At 43.1% G+C, this 21,905-nt stretch overlaps 1 protein-coding gene across 1 annotated transcript in view; it reads left to right on the forward strand.

Moving 5' to 3' along the window:
* Nucleotides 1-21,905, forward strand: part of LOC137504660 (uncharacterized) — a 135,643-nt gene that overhangs the window by 50,165 nt on the left and 63,573 nt on the right. The window contains exons 11-13 of the mRNA XM_068233244.1: nucleotides 5,054-5,250; nucleotides 9,749-9,911; nucleotides 20,185-20,334. Of these exons, the coding sequence (XP_068089345.1) occupies nucleotides 5,054-5,250; nucleotides 9,749-9,911; nucleotides 20,185-20,334 (510 nt within the window). The remainder of the gene's footprint in view (nucleotides 1-5,053; nucleotides 5,251-9,748; nucleotides 9,912-20,184; nucleotides 20,335-21,905) is intronic.

Raw genomic sequence — 21,905 nt, forward strand, 5'->3', positions numbered from 1 at the left:
TTCCAGCTGTATAAGAGGCGTCCAGAGAATATGCACTGATGTGCGCTTCCAGCTGTATAAGAGGCGTCCAGAGAATATGCACTGATGTGCGCTTCCAGCTGTATAAGAGGCGTCCAGAGAATATGCACTGATGTGCGCTTCCAGCTGTATAAGAGGCGTCCAGAGAATATATATATATAATTGACATATGTTGTGGATACAGCAATCACACCAAATACTGGTTATAAAATTGCGGCTACAACAATTTCACTGAATACCGTGGTTAAGGTTATACACCAACATGGAGGTGGGTGTGGTAAGTTTAGGTGCCGGGGGGAGTTTAAGGTTAGATGCCACCATGAGGGATTAAGTTTAGGCACCACCAAGGGGAGGGGGTTAAGGTTAGGCACCACCATGAAGGGGGAAGGGGGGTTACGGTTAACCACTAGTGATGAGCAGACACACATTTTGCATAACCGTATCATCACCAAAATTGCTACGTATATTAAGGGGAATATTGGGAACATGTCAAAAAGACCTTGTAGATTTTGAGATTATTGATTTGGAAAAAGCAAAGGAAAATGTTTTTTAAACTTTGAACCATTTTTCCTTTGCATTTTCAAAAATCGATTTATTTTTGAAAACTTTTTTTTGACTTGTTCCCAATATTCCCCTTAACATACGGAGGAATTCTGATGATGATAGCATAAGATTATGCCAAACTTCTAAGTAGCCACCAGACCTGTATAATTCATGTGTCAGTGGATGAGTTGGTAACTTGATTACTCACAATACCCCTTCCCCTTTTTAATAACACTACCCCTGTGTCCCCATTTTTGCCCCCAAGCACAGCCTCATATTTAACCCCTCCCACCCCCTTTGTCAAACTGTTATATGCAGGCTGGATACCAAGCTTGAAATGTGACATGCTGAGATAGACGTGTGTATTTACAGTGCCAAGCACAAAAATAACCAGTGTAGCGCACCCGTAGGTGTAGCTGTGTTAGATGGGTCCTGCTCTTGTCCAACTCCAGTGACACCCACAACCTACAGTGATACACATGAACCAGGAGTATAATGCTAAGCAATTTTATTGGATCCGGAGACCCAGTGATAAAGATAAAATGAACAATTTACCCTCTAGCAATATGTTCTAACAGATAGGTCATAGCATCTGAACTCACAGTTATGGCAATAATGGATTACCAACAGTTGCTTGCAAAGGAATGCAATAGAGAATGACACCTCCAAAGTCTCTGGAAAGGGTTTGGCCCAAAGAAGCACCAGAAACTCCAGAGATGTCAAGTCCCAAAATCACAGTAGATTATTAAGTGCACTCTAAATGACAAATGTATAAACAGTCTACTATAATCAAACTTAGATAAACATTTAAACTAATTTCCCCTAACACTTGCCAGTGTTAATCTAAGTAGTAGGCCGGCAGTTGGAGCTCATATATAAAACAGTATTTGTAATCCACAAGGAATTTCACTCAGGAGAGCAGCAGCAGCAAGATGACACAGGCAGGATTATTATTACATATTTATGAATGATCCTCTTGAGATTGGCCTTAACACCCCGGAGCAGATTATTAGGCCAATATGACTCAGTTTCAGGGCCGGTTCAAGTAACAATTGGGCCCTAGGGCAAGATTAGCCTGCCCCCCCCCCCCCAACAGACACCACCCCGACCAAAAACTGTCATTATAGGCCCTTTGTTGCAGCCAAATTTCCCTCCTGGGCCCCTGAGCTGGCTGCTGACCCTCCCCCAATCACCTCCTAACTTAACAGACTTTGCAGAGTTCCTGGGGAGCAACAGTTAAAATGGGGAGGGACAACTTGGGGGCCCCTACAGGCTCTGGGGCCCTGGGGCAATTGCCCATTTTTTCCTATGGTAGCTCCGGCCCTGCTCAGTTTTTGTCTCTAGACCTAACTGGAACTGAGTTGTATAAGACCCTGGGAGGCCTGACCATGTGAAAGTCGCAATCCAACACAAAACACTCACTCAAAGCTGGCTCTGTGAATCTGAGATCTCTATACGTTCTTTCTGCTCTTTCTTTCTGCTAAGAGTCAGACTTTCTCTCATTGGCACAAATTCTCCACAGTATAAATGCTGTGTCCTATTGGTGTGAGAAATTCTCCACTTAGATGTAGGAGGGGAAACTGCAAACATTAAACTTTACAAAGTATTTAGCAATTCATTGTTTCAGATCTGATTTCATAGAACCACAAACCCCAGATATGATTGAATATACTTTGTACAGGTACTGAATAGCCATCTTGGCTGGGTGGCTGTACGATGGCTGTTTTTTTTTTTTTTTTTTTTTCTCTGCCTGAAAGAGTTAAACATCAGGAAAGCAAGTAACAGTTTCTGTCCAGTCAGGACCTGGTCAGACTATAGCATAACCCTCACTGATAAGGAGTAACAGCCATAAAACACTTCCCCGGCAGAAAATGGCTTCTGAGAGCAGGATAGAGATAAAACGGGTCAGCAGTTATATATTTTAGCTCTGGCATACTGCAATGAAGGTGGCATTGAGCAGAAACCATGAAAGAGTAAAAACTTAAAAAGTAGATTTAAATATCAAATAAAACTGTGAGATATCTTGAAGAAAAAGTCATTTTCAGGAAAAGGAAGATAGATACAACAGTTTATCTCATCTGTTTATTTTCACCTTGTTATTCCTTTAAAGTCCAGCAGTGTCTGCCCCACCCCCACCCACCCCATTCTGGAATTCAACATCTTGTTTGTTGATCTTTTTTTAAATTGAAAAGCAGCTGGTAGGATTGTAGTAAGTCCGTGATACAGCTTTAGCTGGCCTCTCTCATTGTTGGCTGCAGTGTACCTGGCTGGGAAACAAGGCATTCATCCACAAACCATCTGAGTCTTGCATAACATGTCCTTTTGTTCCAGTGAGATTAAATCAAATATGATACGCCTTATAATTCACATACACCGAAGTAGAGTCACGGAGAGTCGAGTACATGTTAGGAGTTGCCTGGAGGAAGAAGCGAGTCTCCCCTGCAGCATTAAGGTAAGAAAGTTACAGTGCCAACAGCGTTCAGCTGATTCCTTATGTAATAAGCTTGTCGCATTGCAATACAGCAATGCATATACATACAGGCTGACTTCTATTTTTTTATTAAAGGGAAACTGAAATGAGAGGGATATGGAGGCTGCCATATTTATTTCCCTTTCAACACTACCAGTTGCCTGGCATCCTGCTGATCTTCCACGCATTAGTAGTGTCTGAATCACACAGCTGAAACAAGCTTGTGTGAATGCATGTTCTATGGCTACAAGCATTAGAGGCAGAGGATCAGCAGGACAGCCAGGCAATTTGCATTGTTTAAAAGGAAACAAAATATGGTAGCCTTCATATCCTTCTCAGTTCTGATTAGTGATGAGCCGAAATCTCAGGTTTGCGTGATCTAGCATCATAATTTGCAGTTATGACACAAAATCATAATTTGTAATTTTCTGAAAACTCGTAATTAATTTTCCCATATTTGTAATTTTGTATCGTAATTTTGCATTCAATTGTAATTTCGTGTTTAATTTCTTTTATTTACTATTGACAAGACATGAAATTGTAAGTTTACCTGAAAATCCACAATAAAAATAATTGTAATCATGAAAATTTGTTGTAGTTACAAACATTTCATATGTAGTCCTAAAAATGCAAAATTTAGCGTAATTTTTCACGGTTACAATTTTTCAATTATGATCGTAATCGTAGTTACAAAAACTTTGCGAAAGTTTGCAAAATTGTAATTAGCACAATACAATCAAGTAGATGTCCAGATGTAAGCTTTTTTAGCTGTTAAAAGAAGAGCACAGATACTAATAGAACAGTGCAATTAGTTTTTTCCTAATGGAAAAGTTTTAAACGTGTCACTAAAATGATGTTTAACCTCTGAAAGGGCCGCAGGTGACCCTCCTAGTGACCATAAATACACACACACACACACACACACACACACACACACACACACACACACACACACACACACACACACACACACACACACACACACACTTCAAATTAACCCTAGACTGTGATACAGGCACTACACTACCCATACATAGGCATCAGCCTATGTATGGACATACATTGTGAGCCCTTGGGAGGGATAGTTAAGTGGCGAGGCTGTCCCCTGTACAGCGCTGTGCTAGATCGCAGCGTTGTACACTTATTTATTGCCTTTTTTCTGCTTATTTCAGCCTGCCAGCTCTGATTGTGGCTGGCAGGCTGATCGCCACGGTCCCGCTCTGTTTACATCAGGGAATGCATGCTCGCGCTCATTCCCTGATAATCTTGTGAGGAGCGAGATGACACCATTTGGCTTTAGGCGGTCCTCAGAGCACCACTCTCCCACCACCGATCGGCGTGAGGTGGTTGGGAGAAGGTTACATCTCTAGCAAACAAAAACAAAAAAATACTTAAAATTGTCTTCATGGGTAGCACCTATACATGTGGGCCCAGGTGTTTTTTTTTGTTTGTTTTTTTAACTTAAAGAATTTTTTCAACTGGAATTTAATGGGACCCACTTTTCAGGAAATACATTTGAAAGCATGAAATTTGGATGTCAGAGAGCCGCTAAAATTTGGGTGCTGCCATAGGTGCCCATAGAAATATCAGTTGCAGAAGGAAACATTTTTTTGCAGTGGGCTTGTGGTTGGAGGATGGTCAAGGTTAGGATTCAGGAGGGGGTTTGCACCAGGATGGGAATGGTTTAAGATAGGGGTCAAGAAGGGTATTTGCGCTGGGGGGTTGTGGTGTTAAGGTTAGGTGTCATATAGAGGGTTTGCGCAGGGGGGAGGTTCTGTGTGCGCGTAGGGTTAGGTGTAGTTGTAGAAATATATTGGTTACATTTATCAATATTTTTCCATCGAAAATTACCCCAGTAAAATAGCAAAATTCTATTTACTGGCGCCCAAATTTCATGGAGCCATTATTTTGCGTACTCAAAAACTTATCCTAGTTGTAGCACAAGCTCAGACACATTATTGTCTTCTTCTCCAAACTGCTGAAACTGACCTTTATGTTTATTTATGAATCTTTCTCAATCAGGTTTTGGTAATAAAATGAATATTACCGATCCAACAACATTGCTTCTGACAGTCACCCTCTGCCTATTTCTGGTTATTGTCCTTTATGGATGGAAGAAAAAAGTTCCTCACAACTTTCCACCTGGTCCCACACCATTACCAATCATTGGAAATATGCACATCCTGGACCTGAAGAAGCCTTATAAAACATTTCATGAGGTAATACTGAAAAACATATTTTAATGCCCAAGTAATGGATTTGTGGAGGTCGTGGCTAGTGGTGCTCAAAATGGGTCAGTTATGATTACGCCAAATTTCACATTGCGTAATCGTGATTATGTTATGTTCAGCATACTATGTTTGTGAATTGCATAATTACTGCTGTAATTACGCAATTATGTGTTATTCGTGTTCAATGCAAAAAAAAAATTTGCATCTATGTGCCAGTGTTCTGCGGGTGTGTGGCTATTAGTTAAATATTCACTGTGAAAAATGCATTTGTATGCAAAAAAAATTGCGTTCACCAGCTAGTATACTGCACATGCATGGCTATTATTTACATATTCAATGCGAAAAATGCGTTCGTATACAAAAAAAAAATTGTATTCATCAGTCAGTATACTGCAAACGCATGGCTATTTGAATATTCAATTCGAAAAATCAGTTTGTATGCGAAAAAAACCATTTGCGAACAAAATTACACGGAAATTACATTATTATGCATAATTACAGTTACATGTAAACGTTTTGGTGATCTGCAAATTTCACATCACAATTACGAAGCATAATTGCAAATTACGATGCATAATTACACATAGGCGTAATTTCTGCCTACCACTAGTTTTAGCTACTGTTATGAAACTGGCAAAGTAAACAAGTTTTCCAAGAATGCATAATATAAAACTGAACTCTTGGCAGGCTAACAAGGCTGTTAAGTGATTTACTTGGTTTAAGATTTCTATTTGTGTCCCAATACTCTTGTTGGTTCAAAAAGCTCAGTCACCTAGTGGATTGTAACCAGGTTTGCCTACTTTTTTTTTCCCCTTTCCAACTGAGTAACACAGACTTAGGCCTGGTACACACTATGCAATTTTCCCTTCAGATTCTACTTAAAGAGACTCTGAAGTCTCCTAAAATTAGTTTTTTTTTAACTTTAAAAACCCTTTTTAACCTAATTGCCCCTCCTAAAACGCTGCATCCTCACCACTGACAAAGCCATAAATCACCCCAAATTAGCTGGGGTACATCACGGCGGGGCTCCTTCCGCATAGAGGCAGAGCTTTCAGCTGCAGCTCTGCCTCTACATGCGTCTATCAGCCTGGATCGCTGCCTCTCCCCACCCCTCTCAGTCTTCCCTCACTGAGAGGGGCGGGGAGAGACGGAGATACGCGCTGATTGACGCGCATGGAGGCAGAGCTGCAGCTGAAAGCTCTGCCTCCTCCAGCAGCAAAATCCACGACCAAGAAAGTCGTGGATTTTGCGGGGGTGATTAGGGGTAATTTATGGATTTGTCAGCAGCGAGGATGCAGTGTTTTAGGAGGGGCAATTAGGTTAAAGAGGTTTTTAAAGTAAAAACCTCATTTTTAGGAGACTTCAGAGTCTCTTTAAGCAAAAGATCCAATTGATATTCAGATCTGACATTGACAGGATATAGACGAAAACTAGCATAATGTATACATATTTGCAATTCAAATTTTCTTCATTTTTCTAATTGGTAATTGGACCCATATATACGATGTCTATTATTTTGATCAATACTTTCCAGTTATCCGATCTGTTTCTGATTGAGAAAGCTATCGATTTTGAACTTGTGATCGGTCTCTGAGTATCAATAAGCTGTATATTTTTTTTCCTGATCATTCGCTTAAGCGGACATATGATTGGAAGTGGAGATTGCATGGTGTGTACCAGGCCTTATAGCAGTCTTCTTCACTCTGCTGTTTGGGCTATGAAGAGTTTGGGCTGGTGCACACCGAGCGGCTTTTTCAGCGTTTCTGCAGCCGCTTGCGGCTGCGGATACGCTTGGTCAATGTATCTCAATGGGGTGGTGCACACCAGAGCGGGAGGCGTTTTGCAGAAACGCATACTCCCGGGGTGAGGCATTTTTTGGATTGCGGATGCGTTTCTGCCTCAATGTTAAGTATAGGAAAAACGCAAACCGCTCTAAAAAACGGCAGTTCAGAGTGGTTTTGCCAGCGTTTTTGTTACAGAAGCTGTTCAGTAACAGCTTTACTGTAACAATATATGAAATCTACTACACCAAAACCACTACACAAAACCGCAAAACGCTAGCTAAAACGCTACAGAACAAGAAGAAAAAGCATTTCAAAATCTGCTAGCATTTTGCGGATCTGCTAGCGGTTTTTGGTGTGCACCAGGCCTTTAAGTACATTTAACAGTTTATCAAAAGCTGAAAATATTGACAGGACTAGACGTGTACTCAAGGCCCGCGTTCACCAAGCCAGGGCCAGTTCTACTTACAATGAAGGTTTGGGCAAAATTAACTTGGAGCCAGTTTGTTAATTTGTACAGAGCCGCAATAATCCAGTCTGTATGCATGTTGGATTATTATGGCTCTGTACAAATTACCAAGCTGACACATCATTGCATTCCAGCGGTTCTGGAGGTGTGTTTAGCTTCTAAGGGTACAATGGTTAATTTGCATATATTTAGCAGTGATGCACTGGGAGACATCTCAAGCTCACTGTAACCTGAATTATCGCAAATTCTTTCTGTTTTAAGAAAGCAAACTTTTGTTCTCCTTAGTATTTTAGTAAGGGGGCTTTTAGGACCATTGTAGCCCCTCACACACTCCAATGAGTTCTGGTTCACCATAAGCCTGCTGGTTAGTCTGTACCTATCGAACCTTAACCACATAAAGAGATCCAAAGTCTCCTAACAATGAGATTTTACTTGAAAAACCTCTTTAACATAATTGCTGCTCCTAAAACGTTGCATCCCTGTGGTTGAAAAGTCCATAAATCACCCCTAACTCCCCCAACAAAATCCATGAATTTCTTGGTCGTGGATTTTGCTGAGACTGAGAGGGGTGGGGAGAGGCGGCGATCCACACTGATGGACGTGTGTAGAGGCAGGGCTGCAGCCAAAAGCTCTGCCTCTATGCGGAAGGAGCCCCGTGATGTGCCCCAGGGAGTTTGGGGTGGTTTATGGAGTTTTCAGCCATGGGGATGCGGCGTTTTAGAAGGGGCAATTATGTTAAAGAGGTTTTTATAGTAAAAACCTCATTTTTTGGAGACTTCAGAGTCTCTTTAAAGAGAGTTTGAAGCCATATAAATTACCTCTTTTTATTGCCTCTTTTATTGCCCAGTTATGTTAAGCATTAAGATCAAAGCAGATTCACCGCATCCCCGCGGCAGAACAGGGTATTTATCCCCCAAAAATCCTGTGGCAAAATTCCACGACTTTCCAGGTCATGGATTTTGCTGCCCGGGGAAGGCAGAGTTTTGCGCTGTAGCTCTGCCTCCAGTCCAGTCAATCTCCACCTGTCCCCGCTCCTCTCAGTGAAAGAAGACTGAGAGGGGCGGTGTGAGGCAGAGATTGGCGGAGAATGAGTGGAACAGAGGCAGAGCTACTGCACAAAGCTTTGCCTCTACCAGGAAGCGATCACGGGAATTTCTGGGGGGATAAATATCTCGTTCTGCCATGGGAATGCGGTGAATCAGCTTTGATCTTAATGCTTAACATAATTGGGCAATAAAAATAAAAAATGTATATGGCTTCAGACTCTTTAAGGACCACAGTCTTACTCCCTCCTAGTGACCAGGCTATTTTTTACAATTCAGTGCTCTGACTGCAGCTTTAACAGCTTGCTGCTTGCTGAGTCATGCAACTTAGCACCCAAATGAATTACCCCCCCCTCCTTTTCTGCTCACCAACAGAGCTTTCTGTTGGTGGGCTCTGTTCGCTGCTGCAGGCTTTGTATTTTTTTTTTATTATTGATTTATATTTTCTTTCATTTTAAATAAAAATGTGTATTTTTTTTCTTCCCCCCCTCCCAAGGTCCAATCAGGGCGATCCTCTTTCATAGGCATCAGCCTGTAAGAGGGGATCGCCTAGTGAGCCACTCCAGGGGACAGCCAAATGACAGGGCTGTCCCCAGTACAGCAATACTGTAGACCACAGCGCTGTACAATGAAAACAAACATCCATTTCTTTTCTAGACAGTCTGCCAGCGACAATCACCACTGGCAGACTGTTTGACGGAACTCAGCCCAGTCACTCAGTCTCCCCTAATCTCCTCGCCCAGGACATGACACCTTTGCAAAGTTAGGCGGTCCTGTGGGAGTCACTCTGTGGCCACCATCTGCGTTAGGTGGTTGCAGAGTATAGGTTTTTTTTATTTACTTTTTCAGTTTTTCACTTTTATTTAACTTCCCACTCCCCCCCCCCCCCCCAACATACTTAGCAAATTTGACGATGATGATATCACATATGGGGGCTTTGTTATTAGCCACCAAGGTTAGCATTATAAACTTTAATGTAAAATAGGAAATTTAGTCCGAAATCAGCTGACAATTTTGTGGAAAATGTTGGTAAGTGAAAGAAGCACAATTTCCAGCAAATTTGAACTCAGAAGTCCTTAATCTAATAATATTCCATTATTTTGTCAATGGAACACTGATGATCAAGAAAGTGGGATAGACTTGTACAGAGAGGATATTTATGAAATATATTTTATCATATTGTTTAATTGCAGCTGTCTAAGAAGTATGGCACAGTGTATTCACTGCAGATAGGAGAAGAGAAAATAGTCATCTTATCTGGATACGAGACGGTAAAAGACGCTCTGGTAAATCATGCTGAGGAGTTCTCAGGAAGGCAACTAACTCCACTTATGAAGGATGTCAGCAAAGGACATGGTAATATATATGTTTAATACTATGAACCCCCCCCCCCCCCCCATGCATTTTATGATTCACCGTTAGAGTTGACTTGAACTGATAGTACTATGAACAATAAATGCTGTGAAAGATCAGTCGATAGCTAGTTGTAGTCTGTTGCCGGTATTCCGGCAATAAGTAGTGTGCAAGAAGAGTTCAACTACAGTAGCAGTGATGCTCGGATACCCCGATCAAGGATTCAAATTGGTCTATTAACAGACCAATGGGGATCCTCCTGATCCCCATTGGTCTGTTAATAGACCAATGGGGAGACTTGGAGCCAAAATTCAAAGATGCTCTCAGCTCTAGCTTTACAGAGTATAGCTAGAGATGTGTTCTCTGCAGCGGTGAGTGGCGTGTGTGTCGGTGGGGGCGCGTCTTTGATTTTCAATCAAAGTGAAGCTGGATTGGACAAGGGCTCCGAGGGGGGGGGGGGGAGAGGAAGGCTTTGCGCCCCTCTCCCCTGGAGCCTCCCCATACCATGGACCATGTGGGCTGGTATAGCTCAGGGTGCGAAGCCCCAGTTGGCCGGGGCTACGCATTCTGGCTATCCCAGCTTGCATGGGGGACAAGGGGTTAAATATGCTGGGTAGGGGGGACCCCACGTCATTTTAATTTTTAAATTTCCCACCTTCTAAACATTAAAAAAAATAGGAAAAGATTATTTTTCCCACTGTTCCTTTTAACATATCCTGCAAATGTGGTCGTTCTAGCATGTAAGGGAGCTTTGCTATTAACTGCTAAAGTCGGCTTCATTAACTGTCATTTATCGCATTAAATTGTAACTTTTTTTTCCTTTGAAACTTTAAAATCGATTTTCTCAAAAACAATAATGTCTTTTTGAAAGAACATGTTTTCCTCTTGTCCCCACTGTTATTCTTAACATATCTAACAAATGTTGTGTTTCTCCCATATAAGGGGGCTTTGCTATTAACCGCTAAATTTGGTGGATTTTCAGGTGATAATCACGGCTCGAATACTTGAAGTAACGTCTGAATTCGTGATTGACTGCCGTGAACGATTCCCAATCACGGATTCGAATCACGATGTCGGATAGTTAGAAAATGCTTGTGAGTCACGGTTATGCCGTAATCACGGATTGTATCCGAGCAACACTGTGCAGAAGATTGAGCAGGAAAGTAGTTGACAGACTGAGTTTGGCAACAGGCTGCTTCTAAACTTGTGTGAGTAGAGATGTAGCGAACATCAAATTTTCCATTCGCGAACATGAACTTCCGCAAATGTTTGCAACAGGAGAATCTGGTGAACCGCCATAGACTTCAATTGGCAGGCACATTTTAAAACCTACAAAGACTGTTTCTGGCCACAAAAGTAATGGAAAATGTGGACTGTGGCATGCCAGAAGGGAATCCATGCCAAAAGTCCCACCAAAAATTACGGAGTTGATGCAAAGTCAGATTTTAATCCCTTAAGGGCAGAAATCACATTATGCACAGCTCTGGGTGTCAGTGGGCTGTGAAGTGTCTCACACAGAGAGATACAAAAGTACTATCAGAACACAGTGAAATAATAATGCACTGGAGTGGTACTGTGCATGCAACTTAATGTAGCAACAGCATTAGTGTGCACACAGCTCTGGATGTCAGTGGGCTGTGGAATGTCACACACAAAAACACACAGGAGACTGATGTGCTAGCCCTCAAAAGGGCTGTTTAAGGTTTTTTCACAGCAATTGAGGAACAAGAACGCAGGCCTAGCTAATGCTTTCCCTACCTAGGCTCCTGGGTCAGTCGGGTTGGAGGTTGGGATTTTTTTGCCGCACATTGCCAGATACAAATTCTATGTAGTTGTGTTATATACTATATGAGGGATCATTGATCCTTAGTCCCTGGGGCGATTGAACAACACACTCACCAATGTGGGGTGGGTTCATGAGGGAATCCCTTGGGCTTTACAGTTATATCATATGTTGTTTTTGCCATCTATTTAGCTCTATGGATTAGGATGGGTGTACAAGTTTAAGGTCTGTTTGATAAACTATATGTTTGGGGATAATGGGACCTTTTATCACTGGCTGTCCTCGGTTTCTTCTCTCCTGGTGGTGGTTTGGGGATTTTGGCGTCTGGTCTCGCCCGCCCCCTCCGGCGGCGGTTCGGGCGGGGGGCGGGGCTTGGCGGACGCGTCGTGATGGTTGCTTTTGCGCCGTCTCTGTGTGTCTGCCTGCTCCGCCCCGCTGCCCGGCGTGTGTTCGGGCGGGTGGGTGTGGCCGTGCTGACGCATCGGGTGTGTGGCAGACAAGCCGCCCCGCTGTGTCGGCCGGCCCCGCCCTCCCGCCCGTCATTGGCCGCCGGGGGGAGGCGGGCGGGGCTTGGGCCATGTTCCCCGCCCGATGGGGGGAATAAATCGGAGACAGCTCAGTGAACTGACGTGTCTCCAGAGGAAGCCGGAAGTCCGGCGAAACCAGTCGAGGGTACGCATGTGCTGCGTCCCGACCTGAACCTCCCTCTACCGTGGACCTGCCTAGCCTTTGGCCTCCATCAAGGCACACCGCTCTCTCAGGAGATCCACAGGGCTGTTAGCCCCACCAGCTGGACACCAGCGCTTACCGGACACTCAAACCAGCAGCAGGATACGTAAGCAGCCCTCTGGGCACAAACTATGAAGGACTTCCGATGCCATACGCACCAAAAAGTCTGATCATGTGAGATACAATCATGCTGGCTGTATGGATGTTTATGCTGCAGTGAGCCATTGATGTCATGATTACTATGCACAAGGTGGCCATTCATATGTTACTGTGTGGGCTTCATCGCATGGCTTGCTGTACTGCGGGGCTGCTTGGAGAGGGGCTCTCCGCTCTCATATTGGCTGCTGACTAATCATTAAGCTTTTCTGGCTTGTTGCAACTGCTGAACTGTGTCCATTTTCCTCGGGAATTGCATGCATCTGTGGAACTTTTTTGAACCAGTGCTTATTGAGATCTAATGCTCCCCATGGATTACATTGCATATTGACGAACTGCATATAGTTTGTTGGTCGACTATATATATATATATTCTTTTCATCCTGAGCTCAGGTGGACGCTAATATCTGCAACTTGTTGCAGAAAGTTATATGCATATGCTATATTATATTTTTTTCTTGCAATCCTTTGGGGCCTGGTGGGCAGACAGGAGGTGGAGGAGGGAGGAGTGGGGTGGTCCACTACTGGTGAGGGAGGCGGGTGGGACAGGGGCACATTTTTAATGTGGATTTTATCCAATAAAATTTGATTAATAAAGATAGATATGTTCTGAATAAGGTTGTTGGTGTTTGTCCATTCGGATCATACCCACTTAAGTATATCTCGCAATGTTTGATGTATGTTATTCTTAACATATCTAACAAATGTTGTGTTTCTCCCATATAAGGGGGCTTTGCTATTAACCGCTAAATTTGGTGGATTTTCAGGTGATAATCACGGCTCGAATACTTGAAGTAACGTCTGAATTCGTGATTGACTGCCGTGAACGATTCCCAATCACGGATTCAAATCACGATGTCGGATAGTTAGAAAATGCTTGTGAGTCACGGTTATGCCGTAATCACGGATTGTATCCGAGCAACACTGTGCAGAAGATTGAGCAGGAAAGTAGTTGACAGACTGAGTTTGGCAACAGGCTGCTTCTAAACTTGTGTGAGTAGAGATGTAGCGAACATCAAATTTTCCATTCGCGAACATGAACTTCCGCAAATGTTTGCAACAGGAGAATCTGGTAAACCGCCATAGACTTTAATTGGCAGGCACATTTTAAAACCTACAAAGACTGTTTCTGGCCACAAAAGTAATGGAAAATGTGGACTGTGGCATGCCAGAAGGGAATCCATGCCAAAAGTCCAACCAAAAATTACGGAGTTGATGCAAAGTCAGATTTTAATCCCTTAAGGGCAGAAATCACATTATGCACAGCTCTGGGTGTCAGTGGGCTGTGGAGTGTCTCACACAGAGAGATACAAAAGTACTATCAGAACACAGTGAAATAATAATGCACTGGAGTGGTACTGTGCATGCAACTTAATGTAGCAACAGCATTAGTGTGCACACAGCTCTGGATGTCAGTGGGCTGTGGAATGTCACACACAAAAACACACAGGAGACTGATGTGCTAGCCCTCAAAAGGGCTGTTTAAGGTTTTTTCACAGCAATTGAGGAACAAGAACGCAGGCCTAGCTAATGCTTTCCCTACCTATCTGCAGCAAGTCTGACCCTGCTCTCACTAACAGTCAGCAGAGAATGAATCCAATATGACCACCACAACTGCTTTTTGATAGGGGATGGGGGGTTCAGGAGGGGGTGCTAGCTGATTGGCTGCCATGTGTCTGCTGACTGTGAGGTAAGACGTCAAAGTTTAGCTCAATGGTGATGTATAGGGGGTGGGTTAAATACACACCAAATTAGTACATAGCAAGGACATTTGGCGTGTTCATTGCGCAAAAGGTGGATCAGCGCAACACCAGGCCGCCTCCGAATGGCCTCCATCAGAGATGCGCTGAGCCCCCCCAGGAACTACAAACGCACATTGAACCCAAACAGAAGCTCTGCATATACACCAAAAGCATGGCTGTTAAGTGGGAGCAGCTGACCAAAAACAAATTAAATTAGTACATAGCAAGGAAATGAACAGCGCTACTTAAAAACAGGCAAGTGCCTACCTGCAAAAGAGTGCAAGCCCCACTTGTGGGATATAATACACACCGAGCATACACATGACCTGTCTACCACTGGAGGATGTTGGTTTCCTGTAACAGCTTGCATGCAACCTATTAAGTACTCGTCCCTCCCACTGCGAAGAAGTCAATCCTCCATGGGAGGGGCCTAACACTAACTAAATCCTAACCTATGTATATGCATAGCCTGGGTGCGGCTAATCAAGTAAAATCGAAAATTGCGCAAAAGGTGGATCAGCGCAACACCAGGCCGCCTCCGAATGGCCTCCATCAGAGATGCGCTGAGCCCCCCCCCCCCCCCCCCCCCCAGGAACTACAAACGCACCTTGAACCCAAACAGAAGCTCTGCATATACACCAAAAGCATGGCTGTTAAGGAAACCAACATCCTCCAGTGGTAGACAGGTCATGTGTATGCTCGGTGTGTATTATATCCCACAAGGTGGGCTTGCACTCTTTTGCAGGTAGGCACTTGCCTATTTTTAAGTAGCGCTGTTCATTTCCTTGCTATGTACTAATTTAATTTGTTTTTGGTCAGCTGCTCCCACTTAACAGCCATGCTTTTGGTGTATATGCAGAGCTTCTGTTTGGGTTCAAGGTGCGTTTGTAGTTCCTGGGGGGGCTCAGCGCATCTTTGATGGAGGCCATTCGGAGGCGGCCTGGTGTTGCGCTGATCCACCTTTTGCGCAATTTGCGATTTTACTTGATTAGCCGCATCCAGGCTATGCATATACATAGGTTAGGATTTAGTTAGTGTTAGGCCGCTCCCATGGAGGATTGACTTCTTCGCAGTGGGAGGGACGAGTACTTAATAGGTTGCATGCAAGCTGTTACAGGAAACCAACATCCTCCAGTGGTAGACAGGTCATGTGTATGCTCGGTGTGTATTATATCCCACAAGTGGGGCTTGCACTCTTTTGCAGGTAGGCACCTGCCTGTTTTTAAGTAGCGCTGTTCATTTCCTTGCTATGTACTAATTTAATTTCTTTTTGGTCAGCTGCTCCCACTTAACAGCCATGTTTTTGGTGTATATGCAGAGCTTCTGTTTGGGTTCAAGGTGCGTTTGTAGTGCCTGGGGGGGCTTAGCGCATCTCTGATGGAGGCCATTCGGAGGCGGCCTGGTGTTGCGCTGATCCACCTTTTGTGCAATTTTCGATTTTACTTGATTAGCCGCACCCAGGCTATGCATATACATAGGTTAGGATTTAGTTAGTGTTAGGCCCCTCCCATGGAGGATTGACTTCTTCGCAGTGGGAGGGACGAGTACTTAATAGGTTGCATGCAAGCTGTTACAGGAAACCAACATCCTCCAGTGGTAGACAGGTCATGTGTATGCTCGGTGTGTATTATATCCCACAAGTGGGGCTTGCACTTTTTTGCAGGTAGGCACTTGCCTGTTTTGAAGTAGCGCTGTTTATTTCCTTGCTATGTACTAATTTATTTCATTTTTGGTCAGCTGCTCCCACTTAACAGCCATGCTTTTGGTGTATATGCAGAGCTTCTGTTTGGGTTCAAAGTGCATTTGTAGTTCCTGGGGGGGGGGCTCAGTGCATCTCTGATGGAGGCCATTCGGAGGCGGCCTGGTGTTGCGCTGATCCACCTTTTGCGCAATGAACACGCCAAATGTTTGCTGTTCACCGCAATGTGAACAGCAGAAGTTTGCAGAATACTGTCCGCCGGCGAACAGTTTGGGCCATCTCTACTTGTGAGTTCATATCTGCATATTCAAATGTGCCAGATAAAAAGTTAGCAGAACAGCGTTCACTATATGCAAAGTGATGAATACAGACGCTTTTCAAATTCTTATAAGTACTAATAGAGATGGTCGGAAATGTCAATTTCTGTTTTTCCGCAGAAATTCCAATTTCTCCCAATGCCGAATAATGATGAGTAGAAATTACGCCTATGCGTAATTATGCATCGTAATTCCCAATTCATCATAATCGTAATGCCAAATTTCGGGGAAAAGCGTAATTTATTTTTAATGTAATTGTAAGCAGTCATAATTACGCATGAATTTACACGTACCTTATGCGTAATTTTGTGCCGCAAAGCCCCCATACATGCTAAACACTATATGTTAAAGAGACTCTGTAACTACATTTTCAGCCTCATTTCTTCTATCCTATAAGTTCCTATGCCTGTTCTAATGTGCTCTGTCTTAACTGTATTATCTCTGTTATATAATCTAATCTTCTTGCCTTTGTCAGCTTTGTCGGCTCAGGCAGGAATGTGCTGCTCTGCTGTGATAGGTAGAAATTATACACTCCCTCTCCACACCCCCTCCAGGCTCTGTATGAGTCACAGACTGAGCTTTTCTCTCTCAGCCTATCACATGCTGGTTAGCAGCCATGTTTTTTGTTTGTAAACACTGCCTAAAACTGGCAATTACAAGCCAGGATTGCAGCAGTTAGTGGCTGTCTGGCAGAAACAGCACAGAGGGGCCCAGGAGAACATAATGAATAGAATGGTATGCATTTTATTGTAAGAATTTTAGAGTACAGATTCTCTTTAAGAAAAAAATAATTGTTCAAAAAGACTTAGTAGTTTTTGAGAAAAAATAATTTTTAAAATACAAGGAAAAATGGTTTTTAAACTGCCATTTTTCTGAGTTTAAAACCATTTTTCTTTGCATTTTTAACATGGTTTTTCTCAAGAACTACAATGTGTTTTTGAAAATTATTATTTTTTAACTTGTACCCGTGATTCTTCTTAACATATGTGGTGATGATAGCATGTTTAGGGTCTTTGCTATTCACCGCCAACGTTGGCACAAAATTACGTGTAAATTACATGTAAATGTATGCATAATTATGAATGATTATACAAAATCAATTGAATTAATAATATGTAATTACTTATAGGCATAATTGTGAAAATGTACACGACACGTAATTAGCTGATTACAATCTTTACTGATGCCAAATACCAATTTTGCAGATTTTCGATTTTTGTTTTCTGATTTCAGAGTTGCAATTTCTGAGGAGTCTTGTTTTTTTTGGTCGTTCTTTGCATTCTCTGATTGGCAAAATACTTCTGTGTTGACTCTGCATTCTCTGATTGGTCCAATGCTTCCGAGTTCTGTGATTGGGCTAAAATGACCATGTTGCGGTATTTACCCAGATATCTGTTAATATTGAATATCGTGTCATAATTTAATCCAGCTTAAAGTTTACCAGTGCACACATTCCTAGTGGCCCATTCATATATGTCAATGGGAAAAGAACAGGCAAAAATATTTGTGGCCAACAAAATGGGCTGAACCACACCCATGTTTAACAAGAGGATCTCACTGCCGGAGTGACGTATGAGGACGTTGCCCAGGAGAGATGCAAGTAAAGCAGTGATGATCAAAATCAGCCAAATTACGATATTGCTAAATTTCACGTACATTTTTTACAATTACGCCTATAATTACGATTTGCAAACTGAATTGATTTCGTAGTCATTTGCAATTTCACATACAAATTTGCGTAATTTTTGCTAAATGTTGCGTAGCAATTTTGGTAGCAATAGCATGTATTAAGACTTTGCTATTAACCTCTAAAATCGGCACAAAATTATGCAAAATTTCGCAAAAATGTTGTGAAAAATTATGAAACACTAATATTACATACGAAATCTATTATGATTTTCACTGTATGTGGCAAGGATGGAGAACATGGTGCAGGCTGTAATCAATACTGAAAAATGAGACGTTAAGAAGACTAGGAGAAAAGCTTTCTGTTGTCTGTACTTTATCTGTACAATGTCATCGTAGGTGATGATGCTATGTATGTAGAATATTAATAATAATTAGCATATTGTTATTAGTAAATCTGCAGCAGTAGTAAAGCGCCCTCCAGAGGCATGGACATTTGTTCCACATTTGTGTAATAGATTGCGGAAAAGCCACCGCGCAGACTGGCAGCGAGGCGGCTGCTTCCGCGTCCAGCGCAGCGGTTTGCACGCGGCGGTCAGCTGATCTCAGAGCGGGCGGCTATTGGTTGATCAGCGATGGGTGGCGCCGGGGAGCGCCGCTCTATATATAGTTATTGCTGGTCAGTCTCAAGTGGTCTGCCGTTGCGAACACTTACGTGAAAGCACTCAGACCATAGTCAGATCCCACAGTGTGTTAGAACCAGGAGGACCTGGGAATTCACACTGAGCCAGATTACTTCTGTATTTCTATTGTGTTATATTTCAGACTAGTTCCAGGGTGTCGAGACCACGGACCTCACACCCAAGACTAGGGATACTGTGTTACCATTGTGTTATACTTCAGACTAGTTCCAGGGTGTTGAGACCACGGACCTCACACCCAAGACTAGGGATACTGTGTTACCATTGTGTTATACTTCAGACTAGTTCCAGGGTGTCGAGACCATGGACCTCACACCCAAGACTAGGGATACTGTGTTACCATTGTGTTATACTTCAGACTAGTTCCAGGGTGTTGAGACCACGGACCTCACACCCAAGACTAGGGATACTGTGTTATCATTGTGTTATACTTCAGACTAGTTCCAGGGTGTTGAGACCACGGACCTCACACCTAAGACTAGGCATTGTTTGATATCTGTTATGACCTATTGCATTTCCTGACTATCCCTCTGCTTTTTGATTCGGTACCTACGCATATCTGATTACCTGTTGCCAACCCTGCCTGCCCCTGGCTACCGAATCAGCCTTCTGTCTCTGTACCTTATCTGCCCGTGTGTTGCCGACCTAGCCTGCCCGACCTTGAGAGCTATCCCTCTCCATTGAGAGATTAGTCTCCAGACCTGCTTGTGACGACCACCTTCCAGGTGTCACTCAGCCACTGGGCCTTCCTGCTACTCAGCCTGGGGCTCCACACCTTTGGATGTCTCAGGCTGCTGAAAGGTCTTTGCACTTCCCAGAGGGAGGTATTTCCCATACCTCCGAGGACCACCTGCTCCTCGGGTGGTCCCACTCAAAGTCATTACTGTTGCACCAAACACTTACACTACATTAGGTGTCCTGTGTCCAGCTATACATGTATTATTGGTGATTCTGCAGATCACCATATAATCAGGTATAGCATCTGTATTATTGGTGATACTGCAGGTCACCAATAATCAGATATTCTCTGTGTGCTGACACCATTCGTTACAACTTGCACTCAAAGATCACTGTATGTGAGCAGCAGTATATAACACAACAAATATTCTTTATTTCTACACTTACCAAAATAGTGCAGCATCTAGCTCCTGTGCTGGTCTCTCTTACGTTCAGTGATGAGAAAAAATGATATTCTTTTTGCATTATTTTTTGTGTAAAAATAATGTTAAATTTGACTTTCTAGCCAAAATGGCATCGAAAATCATTTTGTAATAAGTTTGAGATTTTTTTTTACATTTTTTCGTGAATTTTTGTGGTAAAATAAATGATTTTTCATGGTAAAAATAAAATGTTTGTGATTTGGCAAATTTTTGCCATATTGCAAAAGTACAACATATTTTAGTGAAAATGTTCTCAAAATTGAAAATGTCAGTTTTGATGCCAAAATTACATTGGTGAAAATTTGCGTACAACCCTTTTTACATTCCTGTTTTTCAGAAACTATATTCCCTTCTTTTGCATAGGACTTATTTTCTCCAATGGTGAGAACTGGAAAGTAATGAGAAGATTCACATTGTCAACTCTACGAGATTTTGGGATGGGAAAGAGGACGGTTGAAGACAAAATTCAGGAAGAATGTGGCTTTGTAGTGAAGAAGATCAAATCTTTAAAAGGTAATACTGGTTGAACTCTAAAGTTACATTCACAATGGGGCATTGTGGTGTAATGTCATGGAAGCAATTTCATGTGCAGTCTAACCAGAGCAAGTTCTAGACTATATATATATTTCACACAGCATGCTTTCCTCAGTCATACATGTACAGCAATAAACTGCAGAAGACACATGGAGAGGAGGCGGGGCTAACAGAGGGCAATGCCAGTACACATAGACTCACATCAGCCAAGCTGATGACAGCAATGGGGGGGGGGGGGGGGGGCTGTGTCAGTGTGGCATGCTTTGCGTGGCCATGATGTGGGCGGAGCTAACTGTAATGTAGCGGTGTAACTCTGAGGCAGTGGGTCTTCTCCCAGAACACATAAAGGCGATAAGATAGCGTTCCCTAAACACATAAAAAGCAGTGTTTCACCAATGAGGTGGTGAAATAGGATATTCGCACCATGGATGTGCAGACGATAAGTCAACATGCTGAATGCTGCAACAATAATTTGAAAGTAGCATATGCAGCTACTATTACCATCATATAATCAATACAACAACTGTTACCTCTGACACATGAAATGAAACAACTGCTACCTCCGACACATGAAATGCAACAACTGTTACCTCAGACATATGAAATGCAACAACCTTTACCACCTTCTCATGAAATGCAACAACTGTTACCTCTGACACAGAAAAAGCAACAAAAACTACCTCTGACACATGAAATGTGACAACCGTTACTATGGACGTAAGGTGTGAGGATGATGAAGTACCTGTTGTTGGTGCAGTTTTGCAAGTGTCTGATACATGCGAAGCTGTCATCATCATGTCATGGATGTCACGTGGGATCCCAGGAGACAAGATGAACAGGGGGACAGTTCAGAGGGGCAGACAGAGAGGAGGAGGAGGAGACGAGTTGTTGTAAGATGCAGGGGGAGCTTGTCAGAAACAGCTTGTGGCAGTGTCTGGCGGCATGTATCGCCGTCTAGGGACAGCAGGCCAACATGCCCTTCAACATCAGCTGCTGCCACCACCAGAATGCCATTATCCCAGAACTCACCAGTGTGGGCATTTTTTTGTGTGTCTGCCTCAGATTACAGCGATGCCATCTATAATCTCTGCCAACAAAAATTGAGTAGTGGAAAAAGCAACTCCCACCTAGGGACAACAGCGAAGGCACTTGATCAAGTAGCACAAACACCAATGGGATGAGCACATGAGGAAAAGCAGCACACAAACGCAAAGCCACCCTCCGCCTCCTCTTCCTCCTCCAGGTGCAGCATCTTCAGATGCTTTATCCTCTGCTGCCCTTGCACCTTCACAGCCACCCTCCTCCACTCCGCCTCTCACCTTATGCAGTTCCTGCTGCTCTGCCTACAGCAGCCAGGTGTCCTGAGAGTGTCAACTAATGACAACCCTTTGCGGCTGTTTGCGGCAGTGCGTTAAACAGGGAGTTTGGTCTGTCAGTGTGAAGCAGTACACTATTTACACTACCTGATCGATGTATATACATATGCACACAACCGAGAAAATATACCAGGGAAAAATAATCAAACACAGGGTCACTAATGACCAGCCCTT

The sequence above is a fragment of the Hyperolius riggenbachi genome, chromosome 4 (assembly GCF_040937935.1).
Source record: "Hyperolius riggenbachi isolate aHypRig1 chromosome 4, aHypRig1.pri, whole genome shotgun sequence".
In the NCBI taxonomy this organism is placed as follows: Eukaryota; Metazoa; Chordata; class Amphibia; order Anura; family Hyperoliidae; genus Hyperolius; species Hyperolius riggenbachi.